The sequence below is a fragment of the Trichechus manatus genome, unplaced genomic scaffold, assembly GCF_000243295.1.
Source record: "Trichechus manatus latirostris isolate Lorelei unplaced genomic scaffold, TriManLat1.0 scaffold00056, whole genome shotgun sequence".
NCBI classification, from domain to species: Eukaryota; Metazoa; Chordata; class Mammalia; order Sirenia; family Trichechidae; genus Trichechus; species Trichechus manatus.
In genome coordinates, this window is record NW_004443992.1 from 15,045,045 (window position 1) to 15,061,071 (window position 16,027).

Below are 16,027 nucleotides of genomic sequence, written 5' to 3' on the forward strand. Positions count from 1 at the left end.
ATGCCCAAATAGGCTGTTCATATGAGCTAGTTTGGTTATTGGCACCTTTGAATCTAGTGTCCTCTCACCAGGTGGTTAGATCTGTTACTAGGTATGTGAGCTTAGGAGTCCACCCACTCCTCCTGTATGGATTCAGCTGAGGTGCCCAGGTAGATAGCCACCAAGTGGATGGTGTAGGCTCTCACTTACAGTCCGAGACAGGCATGGGTGATTGATGTAGGCACAGGCATCTGGCTTCAGCAGCGGACACAGTCTGAGCAAGGCAGAGGGCTGACGGTCACCCCCAAGTGTACAGGAGGAAGGTATGTCCCTGTTCCCTAGAGCATGTAGGTGGGTGGGTTTCACAGCCGGACTATGAGCACCTAATGTTGTTGGCTGTAAGGACTAGGGGGCACCTCTTATTCACAGGCTCCTATTGCAGGTGGCTAGGTGGCGTGGGTGGAGCCACCAGTCCTCAGGCCCCTGATGTGGGTAGATGAAGACCCTGCTTAATGGGTGGAGCAGTGTCAAATGTCAAGAACCTGCCACTTGACAGCTGAAACGGTCAAAGTTAGATATCTGGTATATACCCTGTTGCTCTTTGGTAATGAGGGCCTACGCTGTTGAGATGGGCCCACACAAGTCTCCGCAGGGGGAAAGGCACTCAAAGTCCGTGGATTCCTTATGCCTGTGCCTAAGCAAAGGAGCTGTGCCTACCCTGGTTCCTGATTTAGGGGAGCTTGCAGTTTATTTTTTCCCGTTTGTTCATTTGTTCACTCTCCAAGGCAGGGAGAATGGCTCCGGGCGTGTGACAGATCCTACTTCTGTCCCAGGGGACTCGGCAGTTGCTGAAGCCAGTCCGGGACCCAGTGCAGAGCAGGGAGCGGGGAGGTAAATGGGAGCGAGGTTTTTCCCTAAGGGGGATGGTTTTGATCCACGTGGTAGGCCGTACGCAGGTACTTATCTTTCATTGAGGGCTGTTTCTCACTGGTTCTGGGTGGCCATGTAGACTCTCTGGCGTTGGATGTCTCCCGGTGCAGAAAACGCAACTCTCGGAATGCAGCCCCTTGCCTTCCTCACCACTCACCCTTGAACCGCTCAGGCCTGAAGGGCTCAGGCTCTCGCTGGGTCGGGTCTGGCAATTCCTCGCTGCTTCCGAACTGTCTCTCCCTCTCCCGCTACTCAGTCCAGTTCCTCAACTCTGCCTTTGTTGTTCAGGGCTCCCAGATTGCCATATATAATCGAATCACTCGTTTTTTTGGGTCTCCAGTTCTCATTCCTTTTAACTCTATGGAGTATTCGATAACTTTAGACTGTTCATTTCTCAAAACTCTTCTCTTTTGGCTTATTCACCTGCCTCTGTCTACTTTTTAAAATTTTCCGTGGATCTTTCATCCATACCCATGTATTTCAGGTACCACCAGTCTCCTGATAACCCCCTAATTCTGTATATTGTGGCTTTGACCTTTCTCCTGAGGTACCATTTATTAAAGCCCGGTATGTGCTGGGCAGTATAACTAGTTTATATATATTATTTTATGAATTAGTTTAGAGAGAGGTTAAATATCTTGCTGCAAGTCACACCTTTTAAGAAATTGGTAGAGCTGAGAGTTGAAGCTGTTTCTGTGTTGGTGCCAAAGCCTGTGTATGTACTACTCAGATTCTAGAATGCAGTGGTCTCCTGCTGTGCCTCTCAAATCGGAGTACATGGAAATATACTGGGGAGATGCAGCACCAGAAGGTTAACATGGAATGCTTTCCATGAATATTCATTTTGCTTAAAGATTTGAGAGAAAAATAATTAATTTAATTTTTTTTTAGTCTTTTTTATTACTGTGTTTTAGGTGAAAGTTTACAGCTCAAGTTAATTTCTCATGCAAAAATTTATATACATATTGTTATGTGACATTAGTTGCAATCCGTATAATGTGACCAGCACACTCCCCCTTTCCATCTCGGGTTTCTTGTGTCCGTTCAATCAGTTCCTGTCCCTTCCTATCGTTTCATCCTGCATCTGGATAGAAGCCGCCCATTTGGCCTCATGTATCTGCTTGACCTAAGAAGCACACTCTTTGCAAGTATTATTTTATGTTTTATAGTCCAGTCTAATCTTTTTCTGAAGATGGGCTTCGGGAATGTTTTTAGTTCTGGGTTAACAGAGCATCCGAGGGCCATGGCTTCAGGGTTCCTCCAGTCTCAGACCATTAAGTCTCATCTTTTTACGTGAATTTGATGTTAGCTCTGCACTTTTCTCTCACTGCGTCAGGGACTCTGTTGCGTTGCCTGTCAGGGCGTCATTGGTGGTAGCCGGGCACCATCTATTTCTTCTGGTCTCAGGCCGATGGAGTCTCTGGTTTATGTGGCCCTTTCTGTGTCTTGGGCTAATACTTTCCTTGTGTCTTTGGTGTTCTTCATTCTCCTTTGCTCCAAGTGGGTTGGGACCAACTGATGCATCTTAGATGGCCGCTTACTAGCTTTTAAGACCCCAGACGCCAGTCACCAAAGTGGGATGCATAACATTTTGTTAATAAATTTGTTACGCCAGTTGACCTAGATGTCCCCCAAAACCATGGTCCCCAGCTACTCTGTCCCTCAAAGTGTTTGTTGTGTTCCAGAAACTTCTTAGCTTTTGGTTTAGTCCAGTTGTGCTGACTTCCTCTGTATTGTGTTGTCCTTCACCTAAGATAATTCTTGTCTTCTATCTACTTAGTGAATACCCTCTCCTTCCCCTCTCTACCCTTGTAACCATCAAAGAATGTTTTCTTCTGTGTTTATACCTTTTCTTGAGTTCTTATAGTAATGGTCTCATATAATATTTGTCCTTTGCAACTGCCTAATTTCACTCAGCATATTGCCCTCTAGATTCATCCATGTTGTGAGATGTTTTGCAGATTGATCATTGTTCTTTATCATTGCGTAGTACTCCATTGTGTGTATGTACCATAGTTTATCCATTCATCTGTTGATGGGCACCTAGGTTGTTTCCATATTTTTACTATTGTGAACAGTGCTACAGTGAACATGCATGTGCATGTATCTATTTGTGTGACGGCTTTTATTTCTCTAGGATTTATTCCAAGGAGTGGGATTGCTGGATCATATGGAACTTCTGTTTCTAGCTTTTTAAGGAAGGGCCAAATTGATTTACAAAGTGGTTGTACCATTTTACATTCCCACCAGCAGTGTCATTTAATATTTGTAAGGTAAAATGAGAAATTAAAGAAAAACTCCACAGTAGCAGTGATCGCTTTGGTCTGTGGCCTCAGAATTCCCTGGGGAACATATTTAGTTTCTTCTACCATTGTGGCTTCCTCAGTGGAAAAGTTAGAGAAGCACTGTCCTCCTGAATGTATTCCCTAGAGTGAATAAAGCTTATGCACCTTGAGCACAGCCTGTTTTGAACTAAACTTTGATAGGAAAAGATTGGGATACAAAATTCTAGTCCATCCAAATTGCCAAAAATGAAGCCAACAGGTGAACATTCTAAAAGAAAATATGGATGGTTGTTACGTTCATCTGTGTTGCATCATGTAAAAAACAATCACAAAATCTCAGTGTCCTGAAACAACAAAAATTTCTTCCTTGTTTATGTTAACTCCTTGTCAGCTACAAATCAGCAGCTGTGCCTTTCGTACACATGCTGCCTGGTTCCAGGATCCTGGCTGAAGAGGCAGCAGCTTTTTAAGACATGCCATTCTCATGGGAAAGGGAAAAGGGCAGTGCATTTTAAAACATCTGCTTGATTGTGGTGAACATACATCCACTTGGGTTTCATTGGCCAAGCACAGGGAAGGGCAAGGACAAGTCTAAAGTCAGTGGGGTAGGGATGTGTATTTTTCCCACAGGGAAGGAGGAGTGAATAACTGTGAAAGTAATACAGTCTGTCACCATTGTCTTTATGAAATTTTAGGGTGCAGGGGGATTTTAATCGATTCCTAAAGGCAGAAGCAATAAAGAAAAGTTTAAATAGATTTGACTGTAAAAATACAAAATTGCTGTGTTTAATCAAGAAAAAGAGAGCATCAAAGCAAACAACAAACTGGAAAAAAATTTAATAAGTCCAGAAGACTAATGAGTTAAGAATATGAATAGGCAAATTCATAGAAAATGAATTTGAAATGGTGTAATAAAATTGAAAAATTCCAAACAGTGTAATTAAAGTATAGGTTAACGTACATCCATTCATCCATAGACAACTAGCCATTAACAATGAAGAAAGATGTATTTTTATTGAGATGAAAAGATGTTCATAGAAGGGAAAAGCAGGTTACCAAAAAATATGTGTATTACTAACTCATTTTGATATATTTTTATTACAGAAGTAAAACATGTTCCTTATAATTAGGAAACATAAGCTAAAAGTTTAATCATCTCTAGTTTCACCATCCAAAATGTTAACATTCTGGAGTTTCCCCTAATACTGTCTGTATATATACAAAGATAAATATACATTTTTAAATATATAGTTTAAACTTTATTTGGAAATAATTTTAAATTTACAGAAGAGTTATAAAAATAGTACAGTTTCAGATACGCATTCTCTTTCATTTTCTCTTTCCTGATCTTTCATGGCCTTGTCACTTTTGAAGAGTAGTGGTCAGGATATTTTTCAGAACATTCCTCAATTTGGGTTATTTCATGTTTTCTTATGATTAAACTGAGGTTATGGATTTTGTGGGGAGAATACCACAGAGATGTTGAGTGCCCTTCTTCATCACATCATTATCACGGAGTACATGTCAGCATGACTTAATACTAGTGATGTTAACTTTGAGTACTTGGTTAAAGTGGTATCCAGTTTCTCCACTGTAGAGTTACCATTTTTCCCTCTTTATACTCTCTTTCTTAGCAGCAAAGACACCAAGTCCAGTTCACATTCAAGGCAGGGGGATTAAGCTAGAGGGGAGAGTATGAAAGAATTTGTGGTCATATGTTAAAACCACCACAGTAATTAGTGTATTTTGGGGTAGATACTTTTAGGCTATGCAAATACCATTTCTTCTTAAAGTTTTGCCAACTAATTCGTCAGTGAATCTTACCTGTAGTAAGTATTACTGTGGTGTTCTAATGGAGATTTTCTGTTTCCTCGTTCTTCTATAAGGAAAATTTATCCCTTCTCCATTTATTTATTTATATCAGTATGGGTTCGAGGATATTTACTTTATTCTTTTATTATTTTAATCCAGTGCCTTCGTTATTACGTTCAGATTATTCCAGCTTTGGCCATTGAGAGCTCTTACAAGTTGGCTTCTGTGTCCTTTTGACAAGTGAGTAGGGTCCCCCTGCGTTTCCTCCAAATGCATTGGGTGTTCACCAGTGCCCCAAAGGCTGGTATTGCTGCCCTTCCCCCCACAGTTCTGTAGTAGAGATAGGATCCCAATGGAGTTTCTCATCCCAATCAGCTGCTGTTCCCTCCCCCAGGTCTGCACCACAACGGATACATCTTAGGACTCTTTGCAGTCATTTCTATGAGTGTCCAGTGAGGTTTATGTAGAAAAAGGTTACAAGAGCATGTAGACTCCTACCAGTCTGCACTCTGGCTTTTTCACCCATTCTAGGTAAACTCTTCTGACCATTGTCTGGACGCATCTACTCCAGGTGAGGTTGTATTTGTGTCTCCTCCCTTCCTAAGGCACTGTCTCCATAAATTTTGGGTCAGTCGTTTACTGTGCAGCCTCCGCTATCTGATCGGCTTGAAAAAGTTCATGAATTTTAAGTTAATCCTCTTTTTCATTTTAAGGGAAGGAGTGACACTCCGAGCGCTCTACATCCAGGGGCAGAAGCCAGTGTCAGTACACATATTTTTAAATTAATACAATTCATGTAAATGAAGACTAGAATGACCTACACAAACTTGAAAGCAACAGAGAACAAGCCCATAGTATAGAAAGATTGAAGGTTGAAAAGGGGAAGGGACAAGTGAAACACGTAGAGGCAAAAAATTAGTTTAGTAAATGTGGGAGAAGGATGTTGAAACACATTATGTGAAGGAACTTTTTTCTAAAAATATGTCTTTCAAATCAATTTCAGAATTTATACACCATCTGCAGTAATGCCTGGAATCATAAAATACTATTTCTGTCCTGAAAGGGATTTTAGAGGTCAGTTTAATCTTCACACTGTGTCCTCAGACCAGCCCATTAAACCAAAACACATTGCCATCGAGTTGATTCCGACTCATAGTGACCCTATAGGACAGAGTAGAACTGCCGGTAGGGCTGGTGAATTCAAACTGCCAACCTTTTGATTAGCAGCTGAGCTCTTAACCATTGTTCCACCAGTGCTCCAACTCCAAAATACAGTAATGTTTATTTTAATATGAAAATTCTTCCCCTGCCCCATCCATTAAAATTGATGCTTTAGAATGACATGCCAGCTTATTCCCTGGCTTTGCATACTCAATACAGAATTAAACTATACCTTGGTTTGGGACATATTGATTAGTCTTTCAAAAACAAAAACAAAAGACAGATGAGTAAAGAGTCCCTGAATAGGAAGGGACTTGCTGGAAGCTGTACAGTGTAGTTTGTGTCAAAGCCAGGATCTGAACCTAAGTTCCCTGATCCCCAGTTTCAAACTCTTACTAGTGTATCCATATTGTATTAAATTTGTATCGAAATATGCTTATTTTAAACTCTAACTTGAGCATCATTTGTAAATCTAACTCTGTAAGACACTGTTACTTGAATATATTCAGTGTTCTCCACTAAAATAATATTGTAAATCTAAGTTTGGGACATGCTACATAGAATTCCTCTCTAGGAAGAGTCTCAGTTCCCTTTTTTACATTGAAAGGACCCAAGAGATCTCACATTAGAGAAATAAGTGCATTTTCTTAGCCCATTGTTTTTTTCTTTTGAGGAACACACAATCTTTCACAACATTATAGTGTACTAATTTTGGTGGAACAAAGTTGGGAGGTAACGTGTAGAGGATCATACCAGTTTAACTTTGGAAACTAGCATATAGATATAGCATTTATATGGACACTGCTTATGGGTTGTAAATTTGTAAAACTAGAGTTACCAAAGTTTATGTGTGAAAGAAAAGGTCTCGTTAACATGAAATTTTGTTTTATATTCAGACTGTTATTTAGGCTTCCTTTCTCTCTCACCGTTGTGTCTCCTCTTTAGCCTTTGATAAACTACCGAATGATGGAGAGGAGAAAACAAGGGAAAAAGACTATCAACCTTGACTGAAATAAGGTTGTTTGTTAAGTGTACATGCATCCTACATCCTCTCTATACTGTTAGAACTCACCAAACTCAGAATATCCAAATTGGCCTCCGAATCATTCCCTCTATCATCCTTTAGATCATCATTTCCTTCTTGGCCTCATAGCACCTCTCAGCTTGTCTTCTTCACTGCTCAATGGAGTGTTGGGCCTTTTTAAGCCATTTCCAAAGAGATTTTCTCCAGTTGTAGAGTGATGCAGTGGGTCATATATTGTCCATTTCTTTCTTTCGTGGATAATACAACATAATATGCAGGTTTTTTGTTTGTTTTTTCAATTCCAAAAATCAGCTTGTATTAGAATGAAATGCTTCTTTTACTTGAATTGATAGACTGTGGGGATGAAGACATTAATGAAATTATACTATACACCCATTTGTGTTTTCTAGAAATAATAGCTAACACATATTTACAAAATGCCAGGCACTATTTCATGTGCTTTTTGTATATTCATTTAATCCTGATAAACCTTTTGAGATAGGTAATATTATTATTTCCATTTATACAGTCTGGTAACTAAAGTAACCTACCCTTGGTCACATAACTGGTAAGGGATAACCCAAAAAACCAAACCCGTTGACAACTCAAAACCCAGGAATCTGACTCTGAAGACACTACTCTTAATTGCCACATTACACCGCCTCTGTTCTAAATGAGTGATTGTAAATTGCTGCTTTTTTCAATTTTTTAAAGGTTAGAACCTTCTTCCTTTCAACTTCCATCTTCATTCAACAAGAAGTACCTGCTGTATGCCAGGCAGGCCCTGTGCTACTGGCCAAGGATATAAAGAATAAGATGTGGCCCTTGCCCATATCAAGCTAAAGAAGAGTTTACTAGTTTACACTTAGTAGCTTGCTAAAAAATCAATTTTTAAAAATATTTTTAATCTGTTAGATTTTTTAATGTCCTTCTTTTCGTTATTTAATGCTGTTGTAACACAGATACCAAAAGCTGGGTGGCTTTAAAGAACAAATTTATTTTCTCACAGTTCTGGAGATTAGCGATCCAAATCAGGGTCTTGGCTTTGTGATTCCTTCTTGTTGGTAGCCCCAAGTGTTCCTTGGTTCTTCTCCAGTGGCATCTGTCTTCCCCAGTATGTGCCTGTCTCTGTGTCTACTCTTTTTATAACTCAAAAGTGATTAGGTTTAGGACACACCCTGCCCAAGTATGGCCTCATTAACATAAGATCAGATTGCATTATGGAAGGTCAGTACATTAGTGCTTTACATCCACAGGTATAGGGGTTAGGATTCCAACACATATTTTGGGGAACACAGTTCAATCCATAACAGTCCTGAAATAATGAGTTTTTATTTAAGGGATGTTTTCACACCAAATTTAGCCTTGGTATTTTTTTTATTGACATAGAATTTCAAGTTTTATAGATATGATGCAGAACGTTTTAATTAACAGTGGGAGGTGTAATTTTTAAATGTTTATTTGGCTTTTTTTAAAACTCTTTTTGGGGAGCAATTGGAGGAACGTAGTCGGTGTCGCTGAACTGTGCATGTAGAGGTTTTTGAGGTGGTGTATCTTTGGCTATGTATATTTTCACCAAAAAAACAAGGTCGAGAAGGGAGAGGGTTGACATGTTGTGGGGTTGTTGACCTATGTCATAAAACAATATGTGTACTACTGTTTCATGAGAAGCTATTTGTTCTGTAAGCCTTTACCTGAAGTACAATTAAAAAAAAAAAAAAGAAAAAAATTGTTTTTGGGGTTTTCTTTTTTTAAAAAAATCAAACTTCTGTGGTGTCTGATACTTCTTTTAATCATAGTAAGGCAGTTTCCAAGTCATTTTATGTATCTTTTCAAATGACTGCTGTGTAATACATACAAATGTTTGCTGCTTTGAGGTAATTTTCTAAAAAAAAATACTCTACCCAATCCAAAATAAATGATACAGTATTGTTGCATGATAATTTTTACTGTCCTTTTTTCATTTGTAGGGAAGCAGCACGAGAGTGTCGTAGAAAGAAGAAGGAATATGTGAAATGTTTAGAAAACAGAGTGGCAGTGCTTGAAAACCAAAACAAGACACTGATTGAAGAGCTAAAAGCACTTAAGGACCTTTACTGCCACAAATCAGATTAATTTGGGATTTATTTTCACCACTTAAGGTGGAAAAAAGGACTGGCTTGGCCACAACCAGAAAAACAAAAATAAACATTTTATTTTCTAAACATTTCTTTTTTTCTATGCGCAAAACTGCCTGAAAGCAACTACAGAATTTCGTTCATTTGTGCTTTTGCATTAAACTGTGAATGTTTCAACACCTGCCTCCACTTCTCCCCTCAAGAAATTTTCAGCACCAGGAATCATGAAGAGACTCTGCTTTTCAACCCCCACCCTCCTCAAGAAGTAATAATTTGTTTACTTGCAAACTGATGGGGGGAAATGAGGAAAAGAAAATCTTTTTTAAAAATGATTTCAAGGTTTGTGCTGAGCTCCTTGATTGCCTTAGGGACAGAATTATCCAGCCTCTTGAGCTGAAGTAATGCGTGGGCCGCGTGCATAAAGTAAGTAAGGTGCAATGAAGAAGTGTTGATTGCCAATTGACATGTTTTTCACAGTTTCATTGTGAATTATGTAAAATTGTTAAGAAAAATGCCCTCTAAAAAAGAATTTTAGTATGGTGTTGAACAAATGAGGAATGAATTTGGAGTGTTTTCTGTGTACCTTCTCTTCCTCGATACTGAAAACTTATCCTTGGTCCTTTAAAATATTCTGTACTAACTACAGCTCTTCCGTAGGTCAGTTGTTGCTTCTTAATTCAATTCTGTGTGTGTTCATCATTTTGAATACATTAAAAAGAAGTAACCAACTGAACGTACAAGCATGATTATTTGAATTTTAAATTAAATCGAAGGACATAAAAGTACAAAGCTTTTGTTTTAGTTAGTACTAAATTCATAATAAAAAGATGCTCATTAGTAAACCAACCCCTTGCGTAATATAACAAGGTTTTTAAATAAATGCTTTTGTCCTCACCTTCAAAAATATTTATATTGTCACTCATTTACTTAAAAAGACATTTCTAATTATACTGTTCCCCTTTTCACTTACATTGTACCACCACCAGGAAAGCCTTCAAGATGTTAAATAAAGCCAAGTGATATATTTGTTTATGAAATGTTACGGGTTGTAGAAAAATACTGATTTTAAATCTTTCCCACATTAACATACTGTAAGAGTATCTCAAGTGAATTTTTTAAATGAGTTTTAAAAAGTACGGTGTTAGATACGCACAGGGAAAGTAATTTTCTTTAGACACATTTAATGGCTTCTATACTGCAACATTTGGATTGTCATTCACATAAAACTTTGTTTTCTCCTAAAAAGGGTAGTTATGTTTTAGCTTTCCGTTACACTATGTAACCTTTGTCATGGCTACCGATTTTAACTCCTGACTGTAACAGTCTGTATCTGTGTGTATCATATATTGTTTCCAATACTACAATTAATTACTAATTACACATTTTATTCACTAAGCCTGATAAACCTAAAAGTTATCCTTTAAAAGAAAAATACTAAGGTAGATTTAAAAAATTGGAGACTGACAGTATTTGATTATAATATCTCATTTGAGAATAGAATTACTTTTAAAAGAGTCAAGAAATGTGAAAAGTTAATGTTTTATATGGAGTTGTGGGTTTAAAGTTAAAAGTTAAGTTTGTTAACATGATAACAAAATATACAGGTATGGGTTATATTAATTATTGGGTCCATTTTGAAAAGTAAGACTTTTAATTAATATTTATAAATGATATATTTTTGTTTGTAACAAACCATTATCTTTTTTCAAGGATGAACAAAGGTTATGAAGGAGCATCATTCTAAGAATTAAGTGATATAGTCTTTATATTTGGACAGTTCACCAGATTCTCAAGAAGGCTTTCAAACGACTGTAAAGTTTGATGTTTATCCTGCTGAGCTAATGGGGAAAGTTATAGCATAAAAATTGTATACCAGCATAAATATCGAGTGAAATCACAGATCTGTTCACAAAGTAGAATTCTCTCTTACTGAATCAAAATGTCAAATTGAACATTTTGAATGTCATGAGCATTATAAATGAAAATTGCCTGGTGTTTAGCAAGTTTTATTCTCTAAAGTTAATGTGTTTTTCAAAAAATGAGGCTTTCTATTTAATTAGAAAACAAGTTGGTAGTCCTCTTAATCCCTGATAAATCAAGGCCATCACAATCATGATTAGCTAGTTGGATTTACAAGTTTTAATTACCTGGTCCTTTATATCTTGAGGATGATTGCACTGGTTTGAAGTCAGTTAATGGTGAGGTAAGAAATGTATTCTGTTGCTAAATCTGTTTTAGACCGTTGAATAGACTTGAAGATTTCAGTTTATACAAATAGAAATAAAGCATCTTTTGTGCAGACTTTTTTAAAAAAAGAGAATTGGAAAAAAGCTGTTTGTTTTTTAAGCATGCAACTTTGAGAAGCTTTATTAAGAAAACGACATAATAAAAAAAAAAAAAATCTTGTAGCCAAGAATACATGTGGCCACGTTACCACTAATGTTTTTTTCTTCATATTGGCCAAAAGGGAATGAAAATGTCATCATAGGAATCTGTACATATGCTACTGATTTGCTCTAGAAAATAGCAAGTTTGGTATCACTCACTTTACAAATATAGGGCCATGTGGCACTTTTATCTATAGAACAGATTAACTCTAATAAAAACGAAGTGGGGAGGGGTTTATTTTTGATACATTACTCTTAATGAGTTTTCAAGCTTTGATAGTGTTTAACTGAAAAGTGGTTTTAGAAAGGGCTAGATCCAATGTGTTCATATTATTAAAAAATTGATATCAGATACATTTAAGTTTTTCAAACTCAAGTACCATATTGGCAACAATAATATTGTCATAGGTGCTCTTTTCATTTAGATATTCTTGGGGAAAATGCCATTTGTATAATGTATGTGTACATGTATATATATTTACACAGTATATAATCTGGAGCTCTGAGAGCTCGTAAGTCAGGAATGCTGAGTATTATAGTATATTGAGATCAGATGAAATTTTACATTTTTGTGTGTTCTACTGCATCCCTTTTGGCAGTTTCTTGGACTGCGTTACTCCAGCACTCATGATTATCTAATAGTTTCCTTCCAAGTATTTTTTATTATTGTTTTCTTTGGCTTGATACTTTTAAATATGTTACTAGTCACTTGAAAACTTCCCCCCAAAAGTATTTGGTTTTTATGCTTTGTCTCTGGCAGCTATAATGGTGAGAACATTTTGAAGATAGACTTTAAAAGGAACCACTGATTTTACGAAAATCATCCTGGGGGAGGGATTTTGGTGTTTCATTTGAGCAGGGATTTTGTCTGAAAATGTGTTTTGGTGGTAGGTCAGCAGCAGTGCTAGTATCTGAAAGCACAATACCAGTCAGACAGGCTGTCCGACCAGAAGTCATCTGGCTGAAGTTTATCTCTGTCTCTCAGGCCTAATCCCTACTGTCATTTTGACCATTTGGGATGATACGTGGAATCATACAAAGGCTTAGGAAGGAACAAGTTTGTTTAAACCAAGAAGTTTACTTAACTTGAAATGATTTCAATTTAGATTTCTTCTTTTCATGTTGAATGTGTTTCTAATTCTGTGATTAGCTACAGTCAACTATCAGAATATATTGGTCTCTGATTATTTTGAAAATCAAATGCCTGCTTCATTTTGCAGGGTTAAATAAGGCTAATATCGCTAAGATTTCTAATTAAAATAAGTTTTAGAAACAGTGGTTACACACCTTTTCAGTTATTTTCAAGAGGCTTTATTTTGTTGCCATTATAGCCCTGAATACTGTTGGTATATTGTTTCCCATTGACCTAATACAAAAGTTGTATATTTATTTGGATTATATTTACATTATATTCTTTGTAAATGTTTGGTATAACTTGCACTTTTTAAAATGACCCAGTTTGGGCATTAGCAACTTGAGAAATTCCCTCATCAATTAATGGTCAGCTGACTTTGTGTCTTTCTCCTCCCTTCAAATCATGTAACTTTTTTAATGGATCCTTTCATTGATTAAAATATTTTAGCACCTAAAGGCTAGCCTTAAAAATAGTTTAAAAAAATAAATAAGAAATTAGATTTGACTAACCCAATTAATTAAAAGATGGACTTGAATCCTATTTTATTCTTTTTTCATCATGGATAGAGGGAAAAGTAACTCGAATAATATTTATTTCCAGTTTTAAATGAGACTTTAGTTCTCACCCCAACATTAATACTGTCTATACCCGTTGCAGTCGAGTGGATTCTGACTCAGTAATGAATTTGTCCAGAACTGTAAAATATTTTTTAGAGCAATTAATTATTGTCATCATGGAAACCACATACAATCATTTGACTAAATTTCTTTCATTTTAAATTGGCTTTGTTAACATCAGAGAAGTGCTGCCTAAATTAAACTGATTTCACATGAAGGGGAAAGTGAAGTGTGCTTAGTAAGCCTGCAGGTGAAGAATTGTGGGATAAATTTGTTCACTTGGTTGGACAAAGCACAACTAGAACTTTTCATTGGGTGGCTTGGATATATCTTGAATATTGTTAATGTTGACTTTTAAAAATTGACTGCACAGTCACCGTATGTACTAGGAACTGGTTTCCTTGACTTTCTAGAATCAATGGCTAGGAGAGGCACTAATCCTTGAGGGGTTTGAACATATCATGAAGCTGAGCCAGTATGGAAGAAAAATTTCAAATAAATCAAACAGGGTGCTGAAGTTCCATCTGTCTCATATGCTTATGATAAGTTCTTATTGATTAGTGAATGTAGCTTAAGCCTTTGTATGTGTCCTCAGGGGGCAGACAAACTTTAAGAGGGACCAGACAATGTTTGAATGGAGGGATCCTATTTCAGGTGTTTTAACTTGAAATTTATTTTTTAAAAAAAGAAAAAAATAATAAAAAAATAGAACAAAGCCTGTGAAGCAAGTTGATACTATAAACAGGCAGAGTTGTTTAGCACAGAGAGAAAATATTGACCTATCTGCATTCTGGTACTGTGGGTGCAGGTCCTAGCTGGGGTATAACATGATACGTGTTGAATTATTCTCACCAGCAAGTAAACGGAAAATGAACAATCCTCAGGAAATGTCTTTGAAAAAGGTCTAACAGTAGGAAATTCAAATTTTACCTACTTTACACAGGCATTATTTAATACTTGTTATGGAACTATGACATTTTCAAGCTTCTGTCCAACTGAGGAGCATCGCAGAGATGTGAGAGTAAATCTGAGATACTTTTAAAAATTGATAGGGAAGGAAGAAAATCCCTGACGTTAATGATCTTATGTTCGTTGGCCAAGTGAAATGATCAATCATTGTGTTTGGAAGGTTTTATTTTCTTATGTTTTTAAAATTGAATGGTAAATGCTTTATAGATGTTGTATTTTTATCCAGGTGCCACTCCAATTTGTGTATGTAATAAAATTATTTATATTAAAATTGGGAAATAATTTGTCAACATTTTTCTGTGAGTATAGATTTATTAGGGGTGGCAAAGAAGAGTGCTAGTCAGCAGTTTTCCATGTAAAGATGTCCCTAACTGATTTGTCCACGTCAGTTGTCATCCCCCTCTCCAAAGCAATTACTTCTAACCCAGGTGTATCACTTAAAACTTTTTAGAAACAAAATAATCAGGGAAGTTTCTAGAGAGAAAGGTGTTTGGTTTTTGGGTTTTTCCTCAAGGATTGAGGTAAAGAATACCTCCCCCCAAAACTATCAGCACAAAACAGGGTATTGATTTTAACTCTGATGTTTCTATTGGAGTTGAATAATAAACATGAGGGAAATACATTTCTAATAAAATTCCCTACATTCTAGAAACATCCCTGTTTTAATTTTTTTATCTGAATCTTTTTGTGCTTTATCTGTGTAAAGAGAAAAAAAACGTACTGAGTTACAATGCATTTTATTAACACTGTGTACATATTAGCTGCTTTGTGTTCAGAATGGTAGCAATTGCTTTGTATATTGAAGTGATTCTTGTGAATTTGTGAAATATTGTCATAAAGTGCTTTTTCTTACTGTAATCTTTGTGGTATCAACTGTCATAATGCCCTTTTTACACAAACATTTATGTGCAGTCACATAAACATGCTTTTTAAAACTTTCTAAGTCTCTTTTTTGGGGATGGGATCTCTATTTTGTTTTTTGATACTGTTAAGCCCTATTTTCTTGGACTTACTGTTAAATGAGCAAAAGTTATATTAGAATATATCACACATTGTGTTGCACAGCAACAGAAGACTAATTCAAGAGACAACATATCTTCAGTTACTTCATTCCACTGTGCTACTCTTAATCTTTAACAAAAGATTTTATTTCCCCCAGTAAGATCAAATAGTGCATTTCTGAGGATTTGGTGATGCTACTGCCCTATTTAGACAGCCAATGGGAGGCATGTGACCAGCTGTCTCCCATGTCATCAATGCGTGTTTGCACTGGAAGAGCAGTGAGAGTAGATAACTTTTCATATCCTCTTGAAATTCTAAAGTCTGTATTCATAAAATGAAAGGGAAAAGGATGAGATGTGATTAATCTTTATGCTTAAGGCGTAAGAATAAAAGATTGTTATCGATGCAACTTCTGAGAATAAGCAGTTGCATTCATTAAGTAGATTTTTTTTAATTGCCAAGATGTGTTTATTAAGCTAGTTGTATTGAAAGAATTGCATGATTTTTATTCCTTTTTCCCCCCCTTCTACAAAGAGTGAGCACACAATTTATTGTACAAATTGATGGTAGTAATTACGTGGAGACAATAGGTGTAAGCCAGGATTGTCC

General features: G+C 36.6%; 1 protein-coding gene across 8 annotated transcripts in view; it reads left to right on the top strand.

Moving 5' to 3' along the window:
* Positions 1-15,354, top strand: part of CREB1 (cAMP responsive element binding protein 1) — a 70,962-nt gene extending 55,608 nt beyond the window's left edge. For 6 of the 8 annotated variants that reach the window (XM_023733029.1, XM_004378274.2, XM_004378275.2 and 3 more), the window contains one exon: positions 9,162-15,354. In XM_023733029.1, coding sequence (XP_023588797.1) covers positions 9,162-9,306 — 145 coding nt within the window. In that variant the 3' untranslated portion in view covers positions 9,307-15,354. Of the gene's footprint in view, positions 1-7,905; positions 8,270-9,161 lie in introns of those variants that run through there. The other 2 variants (XR_002824428.1, XM_023733030.1) reach the window with 2 other exon arrangements.
* Positions 15,355-16,027: the final 673 nt, after the last annotated feature.